Below are 12719 nucleotides of genomic sequence, written 5' to 3' on the forward strand. Positions count from 1 at the left end.
AAATATTAAAAGAATACACATAGTAGTCGTTACAAGATATCATTACCCAGACTGAACTATTACGTGTAAGGCATTTAGCACTTTGGTGAATATATTTTTAGATATAGTTCTCAACATGTGCAAGTATATAGCTTACATTAGAAGCTAGATATGGGAGTGGGGGAACTACATGTGATACCGACTCAGAAGAGAAAAGGATGTATTTAGGATTCAGGAGCTAGCGCGTAGTCACACAAACAGACTTTCATGCCTGAGACGTCACGGTCACAGATACAATCCCTGCACCACCCTCAGTCAAGCTGAGCAGCGATATATACCTGTATGATACATGTCACACACACGCGCGCGTGCGCAAGGCAGGTCCCCACTCCCCCTTCGTGTCAGTAAATAAACACACACCAATAAGTCACATCTGGGAACTTGCCTGCATGGGGGCTTCCTGAGCACAGGAGATGCTGCAGTCTGTCTGTCTCTCTGGGCCCTGGCCTCCCCTCCCCTCCCCCTCCCCAATCTAAAAAACAGAGTCGGGGGCAGTGGGGCAACCTCCAAGTGATAATCCTGGTGGCCAAAACCAAAACCGTCCCTGTATTAGGTGACAGAACATTCTCTAGAATTAGGATTAGTTAGTAACGGCTCAAAGAGTATTTGGCTGGCTCTGCACGGTGACAGGGTCTTGCCTGGATGTCCACATGCTCTTTCTTTCAGACTCAGTTTTGGAGCACGTGTGTGGAGTAAGTCACTGGGGTGCGCGTAGGAAGATGTCTCTGCTGGTAGCGTAGGTCACAGCTTGGATGTAAGAAGTGGAGTCCTGAAGGGAAGGAACTGTATTAACGTGCGTGCATTTCCCCGTAGGTATTTGATCCCGAATGCAGGAGATGCAACCAAAGCCATAAAGCAGCAGATCATGAAAGTGTTGGACGCTTTGGAAAGTTAATATGAACGAGGATTATTTTTCAAAGGCATCAGTGCAACCAAAAGAAACACAGAGGTACTTTCTCAGCTGAATACTAAGCGGAGATGTTTGTTCATGAGGATGTTTGGATCGTCAGTCTGAAAGTGTGAACTACTATAATCACTCTCTGGACAGTTTAACAATTTTTAAAAAATTATTTTGCCTTTTTGGTTTTATAAAATGATTTACTATAAAGGTCAGCTATTAAGTGACTTTGAGTAACTGCCCCTGTCCCTTATGAAGTGTGGATACAGAAAGCAGTTCTATTCTGAAGAGCTGTTTGAAGGGAATATGCATTACTCAGACTTAAGAACAGCACACACGTCTGTTTGCAGTGGTTTCACTACAACAGAGATAGGACTCCTTTGGTCGCTGCGTCTAGTTGTACCCAGTGAACAGTAGCAGAAACTAGAGTATCACATTGATCAGTGAGGAAGTGGCCGTGTCTGTGTCTAACAGCTGAGATCTTCCCAGTGCAGAGAAGATTCCAGCCAGCTCAGATGCAGGCCAGCGAGTGAGACGTTCTGGCATTTCTAAACCATCTGTACTGTGTACTAACAGTCTGAACACCTCCTCCTCCTCCATGGTTTCTGTGGAGCAGCCAAGAGCACCACTGTGTGTGGGTGCAGAGTCAGCGGCACTGTGGCACAGTTCCCTCCCTCTCTCTCTCTCTCTCTCTCTCTCTCTCTCTCTCTGAATACCGGGGTCCTGGTCTCCTCTGACCAAGCAGCCGCTGAGCACACGTGGGTTTCTCCGCCTTGAGCTTGTGGTCCGTGGCCACACGAATATCCACGTGAGTGAAAGCTAGATAACCAGAGAGCTCTGTTAACAGGTTTTTATCCTCACTTCCTAGAATTTCTCTCTCCTTGGTTTTTGCCTTTTCTTACTTACTAAAGCTCCACTGGTTCAGAACTTTGTTTTCTTAACAGAAGTGAAAAGTAAATCCCCCCCCCTCCTGTTTGTCACTTTCTCAGTTTAATTTATTGAGGTTTGTATTAGACATTGTTGGCACACACACACACACACACACACACACACAGACACACACACAGGTCTGGGCACACCTGTAGGGCCATGGGATAACTTCTCTGGAAGTCCTGGAGGCCGCAGATGGTCAGCAGGCCGCTCGGTTAGAAGAGACGCCCAGCTGTGCCCTGCTTGGGCTCCATTACTTTGATTGACTTACTAGAATCAAGCGGACAGAAGTCATGATCCAAAATCCCTTAGTGTAGAATTTCAATCAAAGGTGGACTGGCTGAAGACATCCGCATGGAAATGTGCTTAGTGCGATACTCCATATTTACAACTCCGTGGTGACCACCGTATTGGGTTGTTTTTTGGTTTTTTTTTTTTTTTTTGCATCTCCTTTAGAAAAATATCCTGAAATCTCATTTTTTGCCCGTCTCATGGGACTTTTTTCATAATAATGTAAAAATGTGTTACTGTTTATAAATTAAAAATGTAAATATACCAGTACAGTTTGTTCAAATCTGTGTTCTTGATGATAGTGTGTCTTCCTCAACTCCCTCTTATTTGTCTCTTGAAGATACCGCAAAACTAGAAAATTGAAGTGTATTCTCTCAGTGAAATTTAAATATTCATACTTGAGATGTGACAGTATTACAGTTCTGGGGGGCGGGCGGCAGCACAGTGGGTTAAGCGCACATGGCACAAAGCGCAAGAACCAGGTTAAGGATCCCGGTTCGAACCCCCGGCTCCCCGCCTGCAGGGGGTTCGCTTCACAGGCGGTGAAGCAGGTCTGCAGGTGTCTGTCTTTCTCTCCCCCCTCTCTGTCTTCTCCTCCTCTCTCCATTTCTCTCTGCCCTAGCCAACAACAAGGACAACAGTAATAACTACAAACAATAAAAAACAACAAAAAAGGGCAACAAAAGGGTACATTGTAAGAAAGCATTGCGCTTCTGTTTATCTAAATGGAGAGAAAGAGGTTCAGTAGTGGCGGTAGTGGTCAAGGAGAAGACTCCTACACAGGGCTCAGGCTTGGGTGCGAGACCCTGGGTTTGGTGCCCAGCTCCACAGGTAACCCTGGAAGGCTGTGGATTCTTGCTGACAGACGGACTATTTTACAAAGCTAGAGTGGCACAGAGCTGAAGCTACTGTGTTCAGTCCCTGGTGTCGTGATGCTCTGTGTCCTTCTCTCTCACGCTGATAAAAAAATCTTAGAAAATAACAGAGCTCAGGAGGCGGCAGCATGGATGTGGTTGGTGTTGCACTCAAGCATGGGGTCCTGAGTTTGATCCCCAGCATCGCCTGTGCCAGAACACTATCTCCCTCCCTCCCCACCGGTCTCGTGAATAAAGAAGTAATGCCGTGGTCCGGAAATGGTGCAGTGGATGAAGCATTGGACTGTCAAGCATGAGGTCCTGAGTTCAATCACCACTAGCATATGTACCAGAGTGATGTCTGGTTCTTTCCCTCCCTCCTATATTTCTCATAAATAAGATCTTTAAAAAGAAGAATTCCAGGTTTGGGGTCCTGGGGTTCTGGCATGAATCTTGAATGCATCAACCACAGACACTGTCAGAGGGAGCCGAGTCCAGAGGGGCTGACGTCAGCATGTGTCTGGGTGCAGCCCAAACAGATTTTCCTTAGTTTTTACTGGCCAAAGCGCGGGCTCCATCACAGCGAGAGGAAATGAAAGCATTTCTGTCAGGGCACATGAGGCAGGGTGCTTCCTGCCTGACCCCGAGCTGCTGTCCTGTGTGCGTGGGCACGCCGCTCACACATGCCTGACCCCCAGCTGCTGTCCTGTGTGCGTGGGCACGCCGCTCACACCTGCCTGACCCCCAGCTGCTGTCCTGTGTGCGTGGGCACTCCGCTCACACCTGCCTGATCCCCAGCTGCTGTCTGTGTGCATGGACACGCCGCTCACACCTGCCTGACCCCCAGCTGCTGTCCTGTGTGCATGGACACATGGCTCACACCTGCCTGACCCCCAGCTGCTGTCCTGTGTGCATGGGCACGCCGCTCACACCTGCCTGACCCCCAGCTACTGTCTGTGTGCATGGACACATGGCTCACACCTGCCTGACCCCCAGCTGCTATCCTGTGTGCATGGGCACACCGCTCACACCTGCCTGACCCCCAGCTGCTGTCTGTGTGCGTGGGCATGCCGCTTACACCTGCCTGACCCCCAGCTGCTGTCCTGTGTGCGTGGGCACACCGCTCACATCTGCCTGATCCCCAGCTGCTGTCTGTGTGCATGGACACGCCGCTCACACCTGCCTGACCCCCAGCTGCTGTCCTGTGTGCATGGACACATGGCTCACACCTGCCTGACCCCCAGCTGCTGTCCTGTGTGCATGGACACATGGCTCACACCTGCCTGACCCCCAGCTGCTGTCTGTGTGCATGGACACATGGCTCACACCTGCCTGACCCCCAGCTGCTGTCCTGTGTGCATGGGCACACCGCTCACACCTGCCTGACCCCGAGCAGCTGTCCTGTGTGCATGGACACACCGCTCACACCTGCGTGACCCACAGCTGCTGTCTGTGTGCATGGACACATGGCTCACACCTGCCTGACCCCCAGCTGCTGTCTGTGTGCGTGGGCACATGGCTCACACCTGCCTGACCCCCAGCTGCTGTCTGTGTGCATGGGCACGCCGCTCACACCTGCCTGACCCCCAGCTGCTGTCTGTGTGCATGGACACATGGCTCACACCTGCCTGACCCCCAGCTGCTGTCCTGTGTGCATGGGCACGCCGCTCACACCTGCCTGACCCCGAGCTGCTGTCCTGTGTGCATGGACACACCGCTCACACCTGCCTGACCCCCAGCTGCTGTCTGTGTGCATGGACACGCCGCTCACACCTGCCTGATCCCCAGCTGCTGTCTGTGTGCGTGGGCACATGGCTCACACCTGCCTGACCCCCAGCTGCTGTCCTGTGTGCATGGGCACGCCGCTCACACGTGCCTGACCCCGAGCTGCTGTCCTGTGTGCATGGGCACACCGCTCACACCAGCCTGACCCCCAGCTGCTGTCTGTGTGCATGGACACATGGCTCACACCTGCCTGACCCCCAGCTGCTGTCCTGTGTGCATGGGCACGCCGCTCACACCTGCCTGACCCCGAGCTGCTGTCCTGTGTGCATGGGCACACCGCTCACACCTGCCTGACCCCCAGCTGCTGTCTGTGTGCATGGACACGCCGCTCACACCTGCCTGACCCCCAGCTGCTGTCCTGTGTGCATGGACACACCGCTCACACCTGCCTGACCCCCAGCTGCTGTCTGTGTGCATGGACACGCCGCTCACACCTGCCTGACCCCGAGCTGCTGTCCTGTGTGCATGGGCACGCCGCTCCCACCTGCCTGATCCCCAGCTGCTGTCTATGTGCATGGACACATGGCTCACACCTGCCTGACCCCCAGCTGCTGTCTGTGTGCATGGACACATGGCTCACACCTGCCTGACCCCCAGCTGCTGTCCTGTGTGCATGGGCACGCCGCTCACACCTGCCTGACCCCCAGCTGCTGTCCTGTGTGCATGGGCACGCCGCTCACACCTGCCTGACCCCGAGCTGCTGTCCTGTGTGCATGGACACACCGCTCACACCTGCCTGACCCCCAGCTGCTGTCTGTGTGCATGGACACATGGCTCACACCTGCCTGACCCACAGCTGCTGTCCTGTGTGCATGGACACGCCGCTCACACCTGCCTGACCCCCAGCTGCTGTCCTGTGTGCATGGGCACACCGCTCACACCTGCCTGACCCCCAGCTGCTGTCTGTGTGCATGGACACGCCGCTCCCACCTGCCTGACCCCCAGCTGCTGTCCTGTGTGCATGGGCAGGCCGCTCACACCTGCCTGACCCCGAGCTGCTGTCCTGTGTGCATGGGCACGCCGCTCACACCTGCCTGACCCCCAGCTGCTGTCTGTGTGCATGGGCACGCCGCTCACACCTGCCTGACCCCCAGCTGCTGTCCTGTGTGTATGGACACGCCGCTCACACCTGCCTGACCCCGAGCTGCTGTCCTGTGTGCATGGACACACCGCTCACACCTGCCTGACCCCCAGCAGCTGTCTGTGTGCATGGACACACCGCTCACACCTGCCTGACCCCCAGTTGCTGTCTGTGTGCATGGACACACCGCTCACACCTGCCTGACCCCGAGCTGCTGTCCTGTGTGCATGGACACATGGCTCAAACCTGCCTGACCCCCAGCTGCTGTCCTGTGTGCATGGGCACGCCGCTCACACCTGCCTGACCCCCAGCTGCTGTCCTGTGTGCATGGACACATGGCTCACACCTGCCTGACCCCCAGCTGCTGTCCTGTGTGCATGGGCACACCGCTCACACCTGCCTGACCCCCAGCTGCTGTCTGTGTGTGTGGGCATGCCGCTTACACCTGCCTGACCCCCAGCTGCTGTCCTGTGTGCGTGGGCACACCGCTCACACCTGCCTGATCCCCAGCTGCTGTCTGTGTGCATGGACACGCCGCTCACACCTGCCTGACCCCCAGCTGCTGTCCTGTGTGCATGGACACATGGCTCACACCTGCCTGACCCCCAGCTGCTGTCCTGTGTGCATGAACACATGGCTCACACCTGCCTGACCCCCAGCTGCTGTCTGTGTGCATGGACACATGGCTCACACCTGCCTGACCCGCAGCTGCTGTCCTGTGTGCATGGGCACACCGCTCACACCTGCCTGACCCCGAGCAGCTGTCCTGTGTGCATGGACACACCGCTCACACCTGCCTGACCCACAGCTGCTGTCTGTGTGCATGGACACGCCGCTCACACCTGCCTGACCCCCAGCTGCTGTCTGTGTGCGTGGGCACATGGCTCACACCTGCCTGACCCCCAGCTGCTATCTGTGTGCGTGGGCACACTGCTCACACCTGCCTGACACCCAGCTGCTGTCTGTGTGCATGGACACATGGCTCACACCTGCCTGACCCCCAGCTGCTGTCCTGTGTGCATGGGCACGCCGCTCACACCTGCCTGACCCCGAGCTGCTGTCCTGTGTGCATGGACACACCGCTCACACCTGCCTGACCCCCAGCTGCTGTCTGTGTGCATGGACACGCCGCTCACACCTGCCTGACCCCCAGCTGCTGTCCTGTGTGCATGGACACATGGCTCACACCTGCCTGACCCCCAGCTGCTGTCCTGTGTGCATGGGCATGCCGCTCACACCTACCTGACCCCCAGCTGCTGTCTGTGTGCATGGACACATGGCTCACACCTGCCTGACCCCCAGCTGCTATCTGTGTGCATGGACACGCCGCTCACACCTGCCTGACCCCGAGCTGCTGTCCTGTGTGCATAGACACATGGCTCACACCTGCCTGACCCCCAGCTGCTGTCCTGTGTGCATGGGCACGCCGCTCCCACCTGCCTGATCCCCAGCTGCTGTCTGTGTGCATGGACACGCCGCTCACACCTGCCTGACCCCCAGCTGCTGTCCTGTGTGCATAGACACATGGCTCACACCTGCCTGACCCCCAGCTGCTGTCCTGTGTGCATGGGCACACCGCTCACACGTGCCTGACCCCCAGCTGCTGTCCTGTGTGCATGGGCACGCCGCTCACACCTGCCTGATCCCCAGCTGCTGTCTGTGTGCGTGGGCACATGGCTCACACCTGCCTGACCCCCAGCTGCTGTCCTGTGTGCATGGGCACACCGCTCACACCTGCCTGACCCCGAGCTGCTGTCCTGTGTGCATGGACACATGGCTCACACCTGCCTGACCCCCAGCTGCTTTCTGTGTGCATGGACACGCCGCTCACACCTGCCTGAACCCCAGCTGCTGTCCTGTGTGCATGGACACACCGCTCACACCTGCCTGACCCCCAGCTGCTGTCCTGTGTGCATGGACACATGGCTCACACCTGCCTGACCCCCAGCTGCTGTCCTGTGTGCATGGGCACGCCGCTCACACCTGCCTGACCCCGAGCTGCTGTCCTGTGTGCATGGGCACGCCACTCCCACCTGCCTGATCCCCAGCTGCTGTCTGTGTGCATGGACACATGGCTCACACCTGCCTGACCCCCAGCTGCTGTCCTGTGTGCATGGGCACACCGCTCACACCTGCCTGACCCCCAGCTGCTGTCCTGTGTGCATGGACACGCCGCTCACACCTGCCTGACCCCCAGCTGCTGTCCTGTGTGCATGGACACGCCGCTCACTCCTGCCTGACCCCCAGCTGCTGTCTGTGTGCATGGACACGCCGCTCACACCTGCCTGACCCCCAGCTGCTGTCTGTGTGCATGGACACGCCGCTCACACCTGCCTGACCCCCAGCTGCTGTCTGTGTGCATGGGCAGGCCGCTCACACCTGCCTGACCCCGAGCTGCTGTCCTGTGTGCATGGACACACCGCTCACACCTGCCTGACCCCCAGCTGCTGTCTGTGTGCTTGGACACGCCGCTCACACCTGCCTGACCCCCAGCTGCTGTCTGTGTGCATGGGCACACCGCTCACACCTGCCTGACCCCCAGCTGCTGTCCTGTGTGCATGGACACGCCGCTCACACCTGCCTGACCCCCAGCTGCTGTCCTGTGTGCATGGGCACACCGCTCACACCTGCCTGACCCACAGCTGCTGTCTGTGTGCATGGACACATGGCTCACTCCTGCCTGACCCCCAGCTGCTGTCTGTGTGCATGGGCACACCGCTCACACCTGCCTGACCCCCAGCTGCTGTCTGTGTGCATGGGCACACCGCTCACACCTGCCTGACCCCCAGCTGCTGTCTGTGTGCATGGGCACACCGCTCACACCTGCCTGACCCCCAGCTGCTGTCTGTGTGCATGGGCACACTGCTCACACCTGTCTCACCCCCAGGTGCTGTCTGTGTGCATGGGCACGCCGTTCACACCTGCTTGCACGCCGCTCACACCTGCTTGCACGCCGCTCACACCTGATTGCACCACGCGTCATGTTGCTCATTTAGCCCTGTGCCCGCTTCTTACTCTGCACTCGGGGCACCAGGACCCCGTCGAGGTATACAGGATGAACGCGGCTGCCTGGGGCCCAGGTGGGCACTCATCTTCCGTGTTACAATGTCACTGCGCACAAGGACCCGGGTTCGATCACCTGCAATGGGATAGCTTCACAAGTGGTGAAGCAGGGCTGCAGGAGTGTCTCCTCCTATCGCCCCCTCACCTCCCAATTTCTGGCTGTTCTATCCAATAAATAAAGATAAGGGGGGCAGGTGGTAGTGCAGCAGGTTAAACACACGTGGCGTGAAGCGCAAGAACCGGGTTATGGGTCCTGGTTCAAGCCCCCAGCTCTCCACCTGCATGGGGGTTGCCTCACAAGTGGTGAAGCAGGTCTGCAGGTGTCTGTCTCTCCTCTCTGTCTTCCCCCCTCTCTTGATTTCTCTGTGCTATCCAACAACACCAATAACAACAACAACGATAAATAACAAGGGCAACAAACGGGAAAAAATAGCCTCCAGGAGCTGTGGATTGGTGGTGCAGCACCAAGCCCCAGCAGTAACCCTAGAGGCAAGAAAGCAGTCCTGTTGACCTAGTGGTCCAGGAGGTGGCGCAATGGATAAAGTGTTGGGCTCTCAAGCAGGAGGTCCTGAGTTCAATCTCCGTCAGCACATGGACCAGAGTGATGTCTGGTTCCTTCTCTCTCCTCCTATCGATCCCTCTCATTAATAACTAAAATATTTTAAAATATTTTTAAGCTGATGGCAGTGCTGCACACCCCCTGCCCACGTGAGCAAGTGGGTCAATCCCCAGCACCTGGGGTGCCAAGGCAACGGGAGCCTCCAGAATTGCTGCCTTCTCTGTCTCTCTGAAATGACAGCTCCAAGGTGGCAAAACCACACACCAGCACTGAAACCAAACACTATGTTTAAACTTCATTTTATTTGATGGAACAGAAATTGAGAGGAGAGACAGGTTCTGCAGTCCTGCTTCAGCACTTGTGAAGCTACCCCCTGGGTGCGGACCAGGGGCTTGAACCCCAGTCCTTGTGTGTGTGAATACATGTGCTTAACCAGGTGTGCCATGGCCTGGTCCCTTCAAATACTAGTCCACGTGTAGTAAGTTAATTTGTACTTCTCTGAATGTAAGTTTTCGCATCTAAAATAGCTACATTTGTTGTCATGAGTACTAAATGACACTACCTTTTTTTTTTTTTTCAGTTTTCTTTAATTTTATTTATAAAATGGAAATATTGACAAGACCATAGGATAAGAGTGGTACAACTCCACACAATTCCCACCACCAGAACTCCGTATCCCACCCCCTCCCCTGATAGCTTTCCCATTCTCTATCCCTCTGGGAGCATGGACCCAGGGTCACTGTGGGATGCAGAAGGTGGAAGGTCTGGCTTCTGTAACTGCTTCCCCACTGAACATGGGTGTTGACAGGTGGATCCACACTCCCAGCCTGTCTCTCTCTTTCCCTGGTGGGGCAGGGCTCTGGGGAAGCAGAGCTCCAGGACACATTGGTGGGGTTGTCTGTCCAGGAAAGTCTGGTTGGCATCATGCTGGCATCTGGAACCTGGTGGCTAAAAAAGAGTTAACATACAAAGCCAAACAAATTGATGACTAATCATGAACCTAAAGGCCGGAATATTGCAGATGAAGATTTTGGTCTCCATTTTGGAAAAAGCTAGTAGGTCTGTTTTAGGTCTATTCCAAGGGGCCCATGACTTTACTAGTTTTTGCCTGAGCCTGACAGCTAACATGCAGGTGGATCCAGGTTGTTGTCTGGGGAGATGGTGTCAGAGTTGGAAAAAGGACCAGAAAGCTGGATCAGAGTAGCTGCCAGGTATAGGGAAGTATGTAAATATTGTTGACTGTAAACCCCATTTATTTGCTCTAAGTGACACTGCTTTTCACTGCCTGCAGTGGCTGGTACTCAGTAACCGGACCAGGACTGATCTCGGAGATGACCTGTGTCGCCCGGTGTGTTGCAGTTGTTGCAACAGTATAAAGTCGGCCTTGTAATGTGTGTGCTTAACCAGGTGTCCACCAGCTGGCCCCTGCTGTATTATGCTGAAACCTTCAGTGCCTCCCTTCCCCATTCCCGTTGTATGGGAGCCTCGCAGTTTAATCCCTCTGATGTTCTGACAGCCTAAAACAACCTGTTGACTCCACTCCAATCACAGCAATTGCCCCAAACAGGCCAGCAGTGAGTATTACCCCAGCCACAGAAGTGGTCCAAAGTACAGTGAGTTCAGTCCTTGGGCTGAGAATTAGGGCAGCTAGTTAAACTTTCGCCCAGACGCCCGCCGTCCCACGGACGCTGCACACTTTGACCCTTTTGGAGACAGTGTTGTAACTAGCCGCCTGCAGTCTTCCCAGGGGCCCGCAGAAGGAGACAGTCTCTGGGGCCAGGCAGTGGGCGCCTGGCTGAGCACACTTTGCCGAGATCCTGTTCAGATCGCCAGTCCCCATCTGTGGGTTGTGTGGGGGTCATGAGTGGTGAAGTAGTGCTCCTCTCTCAATTTCTCTGTTCTGTCGAGTAAAAAGGGGGGCAAGGGCCACCAGGAGCGGTGGATTCATTGTGTAGGCACCGAGCCCCACTGATAACCCTGGTAACAGTTACAAAAATAAAAGGTTTTAGGTCCGCAGGAATCAAAATACTATATTTTGGGACTGAGCAGTGGTGCACTTGGCTAAGCACACACATCGCCATGCTCAAAGACCTGGGTTCAAGCCCCTGCAGGGGAAGCTTCACAAGCAGTGAAGCAGTGCTGTAGGTGTTTATCTTTCTCTTCCTTTACGGCTTCCCTTCTTGCGGGGGCCAGGCCCAGCAGGCTATGTGGGTCAGCCTGGAGGAGGAGGGGCGTCGGGCAAGAATGAAGAATGAGAGACGAGCGGGTTGATGCTGAATCAAGCTCAAGCAGACGTCTCTGTCACACTCAAGCAGAACTTTATTTTTATAGTCTCAAAAGGCTTAGATCATTCAAACAAAAATCACCAAGGTATTGATTATTCAAACAAAAATCACCAAGTAAAAACAGCACAGGTAGGGAACACCTCCTGCTTTGTGGAACAGTCACATTCCAGGGGCACTTTCCTCCCTAGAGGTCACAGCACCGTTTCTGTGTCTTTTGTTTTTCCTGTACCTGTGTGCTAGGCACATGTCCTATTGATTAAGATGAATATTCTGCCTGTATGTTTATGCCATCCTCTTGCCCCTGTGCCTCAGAAGCCAATGGTTCATAGAAAGTTCCAGCTTGTTATGTTTCTAGGGGCCTTAAACAAATTGAGCAGCCCATTTTTCATAAAATCTGTTCCATTGTTTGATGAAGGAGTTTTGTTTTATCCCTTACTGAGAAGGCACCAAGGTGGTGCTGACCTGGCCGGCCTCTCCATGATGTTCAGCTCTCCAGCTGGAATCCATCTTCTTTGTGTGCTCACTGTGTGACCTAGGCTCTCCTGTGCTATTCCTGCATGAGAAGTGGGAGCACAGTGGTGGGTGGGAGATTAAAAGGCCCATTGTATCTAGGCAGGTACCAGAACTTCCCATTTATTAATTATGCTGTGTAAGGTGGCCCCTCCGCTGTGGGAAGCAGCAATCTTTCTCTATATTTTAGGGGGAACACTAAAGGAAGTGGTGTAGATAAAGGGGAAACATTTCTTCCTATTGGGGCCTCCTGAAAAATTCTGCATGACTGCTACTGCTTGTCCCATTATGATCAGTCCTACAGAGTGCGGTGCAGGTTTTGTCATTCTTTTTGTCATTTGCTCAGGCTCTGAGCCTGGCCACAGGTCAGTATTATGAAGACCACACAGAGCTGAATCATGGCAAAGGGCGAGATGGTTTCAGT

The 12719-nt window shown here is 54.7% G+C and overlaps 2 protein-coding genes across 5 annotated transcripts in view; one reads left to right on the plus strand and one right to left on the minus strand.

The window, feature by feature from the left end:
• TBC1D23 (TBC1 domain family member 23) overlaps window positions 1–2428 on the plus strand; it is a 67058-nt gene extending 64630 nt beyond the window's left edge. For 3 of the 4 annotated variants that reach the window (XM_016194133.2, XM_060172194.1, XM_060172195.1), the window contains one exon: window positions 853–2428. In XM_016194133.2, the coding sequence (XP_016049619.2) occupies window positions 853–934 (82 nt within the window). In that variant the 3' untranslated portion in view covers window positions 935–2428. Of the gene's footprint in view, window positions 1–705 lie in introns of all 4 variants that reach the window. The other variant, XM_060172193.1, reaches the window with a different exon arrangement.
• Window positions 2429–8870: 6442 nt separating this feature from the next.
• The window catches only part of LOC132532702 (uncharacterized), a 5933-nt gene continuing 2084 nt past the window's right edge, over window positions 8871–12719 (minus strand). Inside the window, exon 2 of the mRNA XM_060171013.1 lies at window positions 8871–8947. Coding sequence (XP_060026996.1) covers window positions 8871–8947 — 77 coding nt within the window. The remainder of the gene's footprint in view (window positions 8948–12719) is intronic.

The sequence above is a fragment of the Erinaceus europaeus genome, chromosome 14, assembly GCF_950295315.1.
Source record: "Erinaceus europaeus chromosome 14, mEriEur2.1, whole genome shotgun sequence".
In the NCBI taxonomy this organism is placed as follows: Eukaryota; Metazoa; Chordata; class Mammalia; order Eulipotyphla; family Erinaceidae; genus Erinaceus; species Erinaceus europaeus.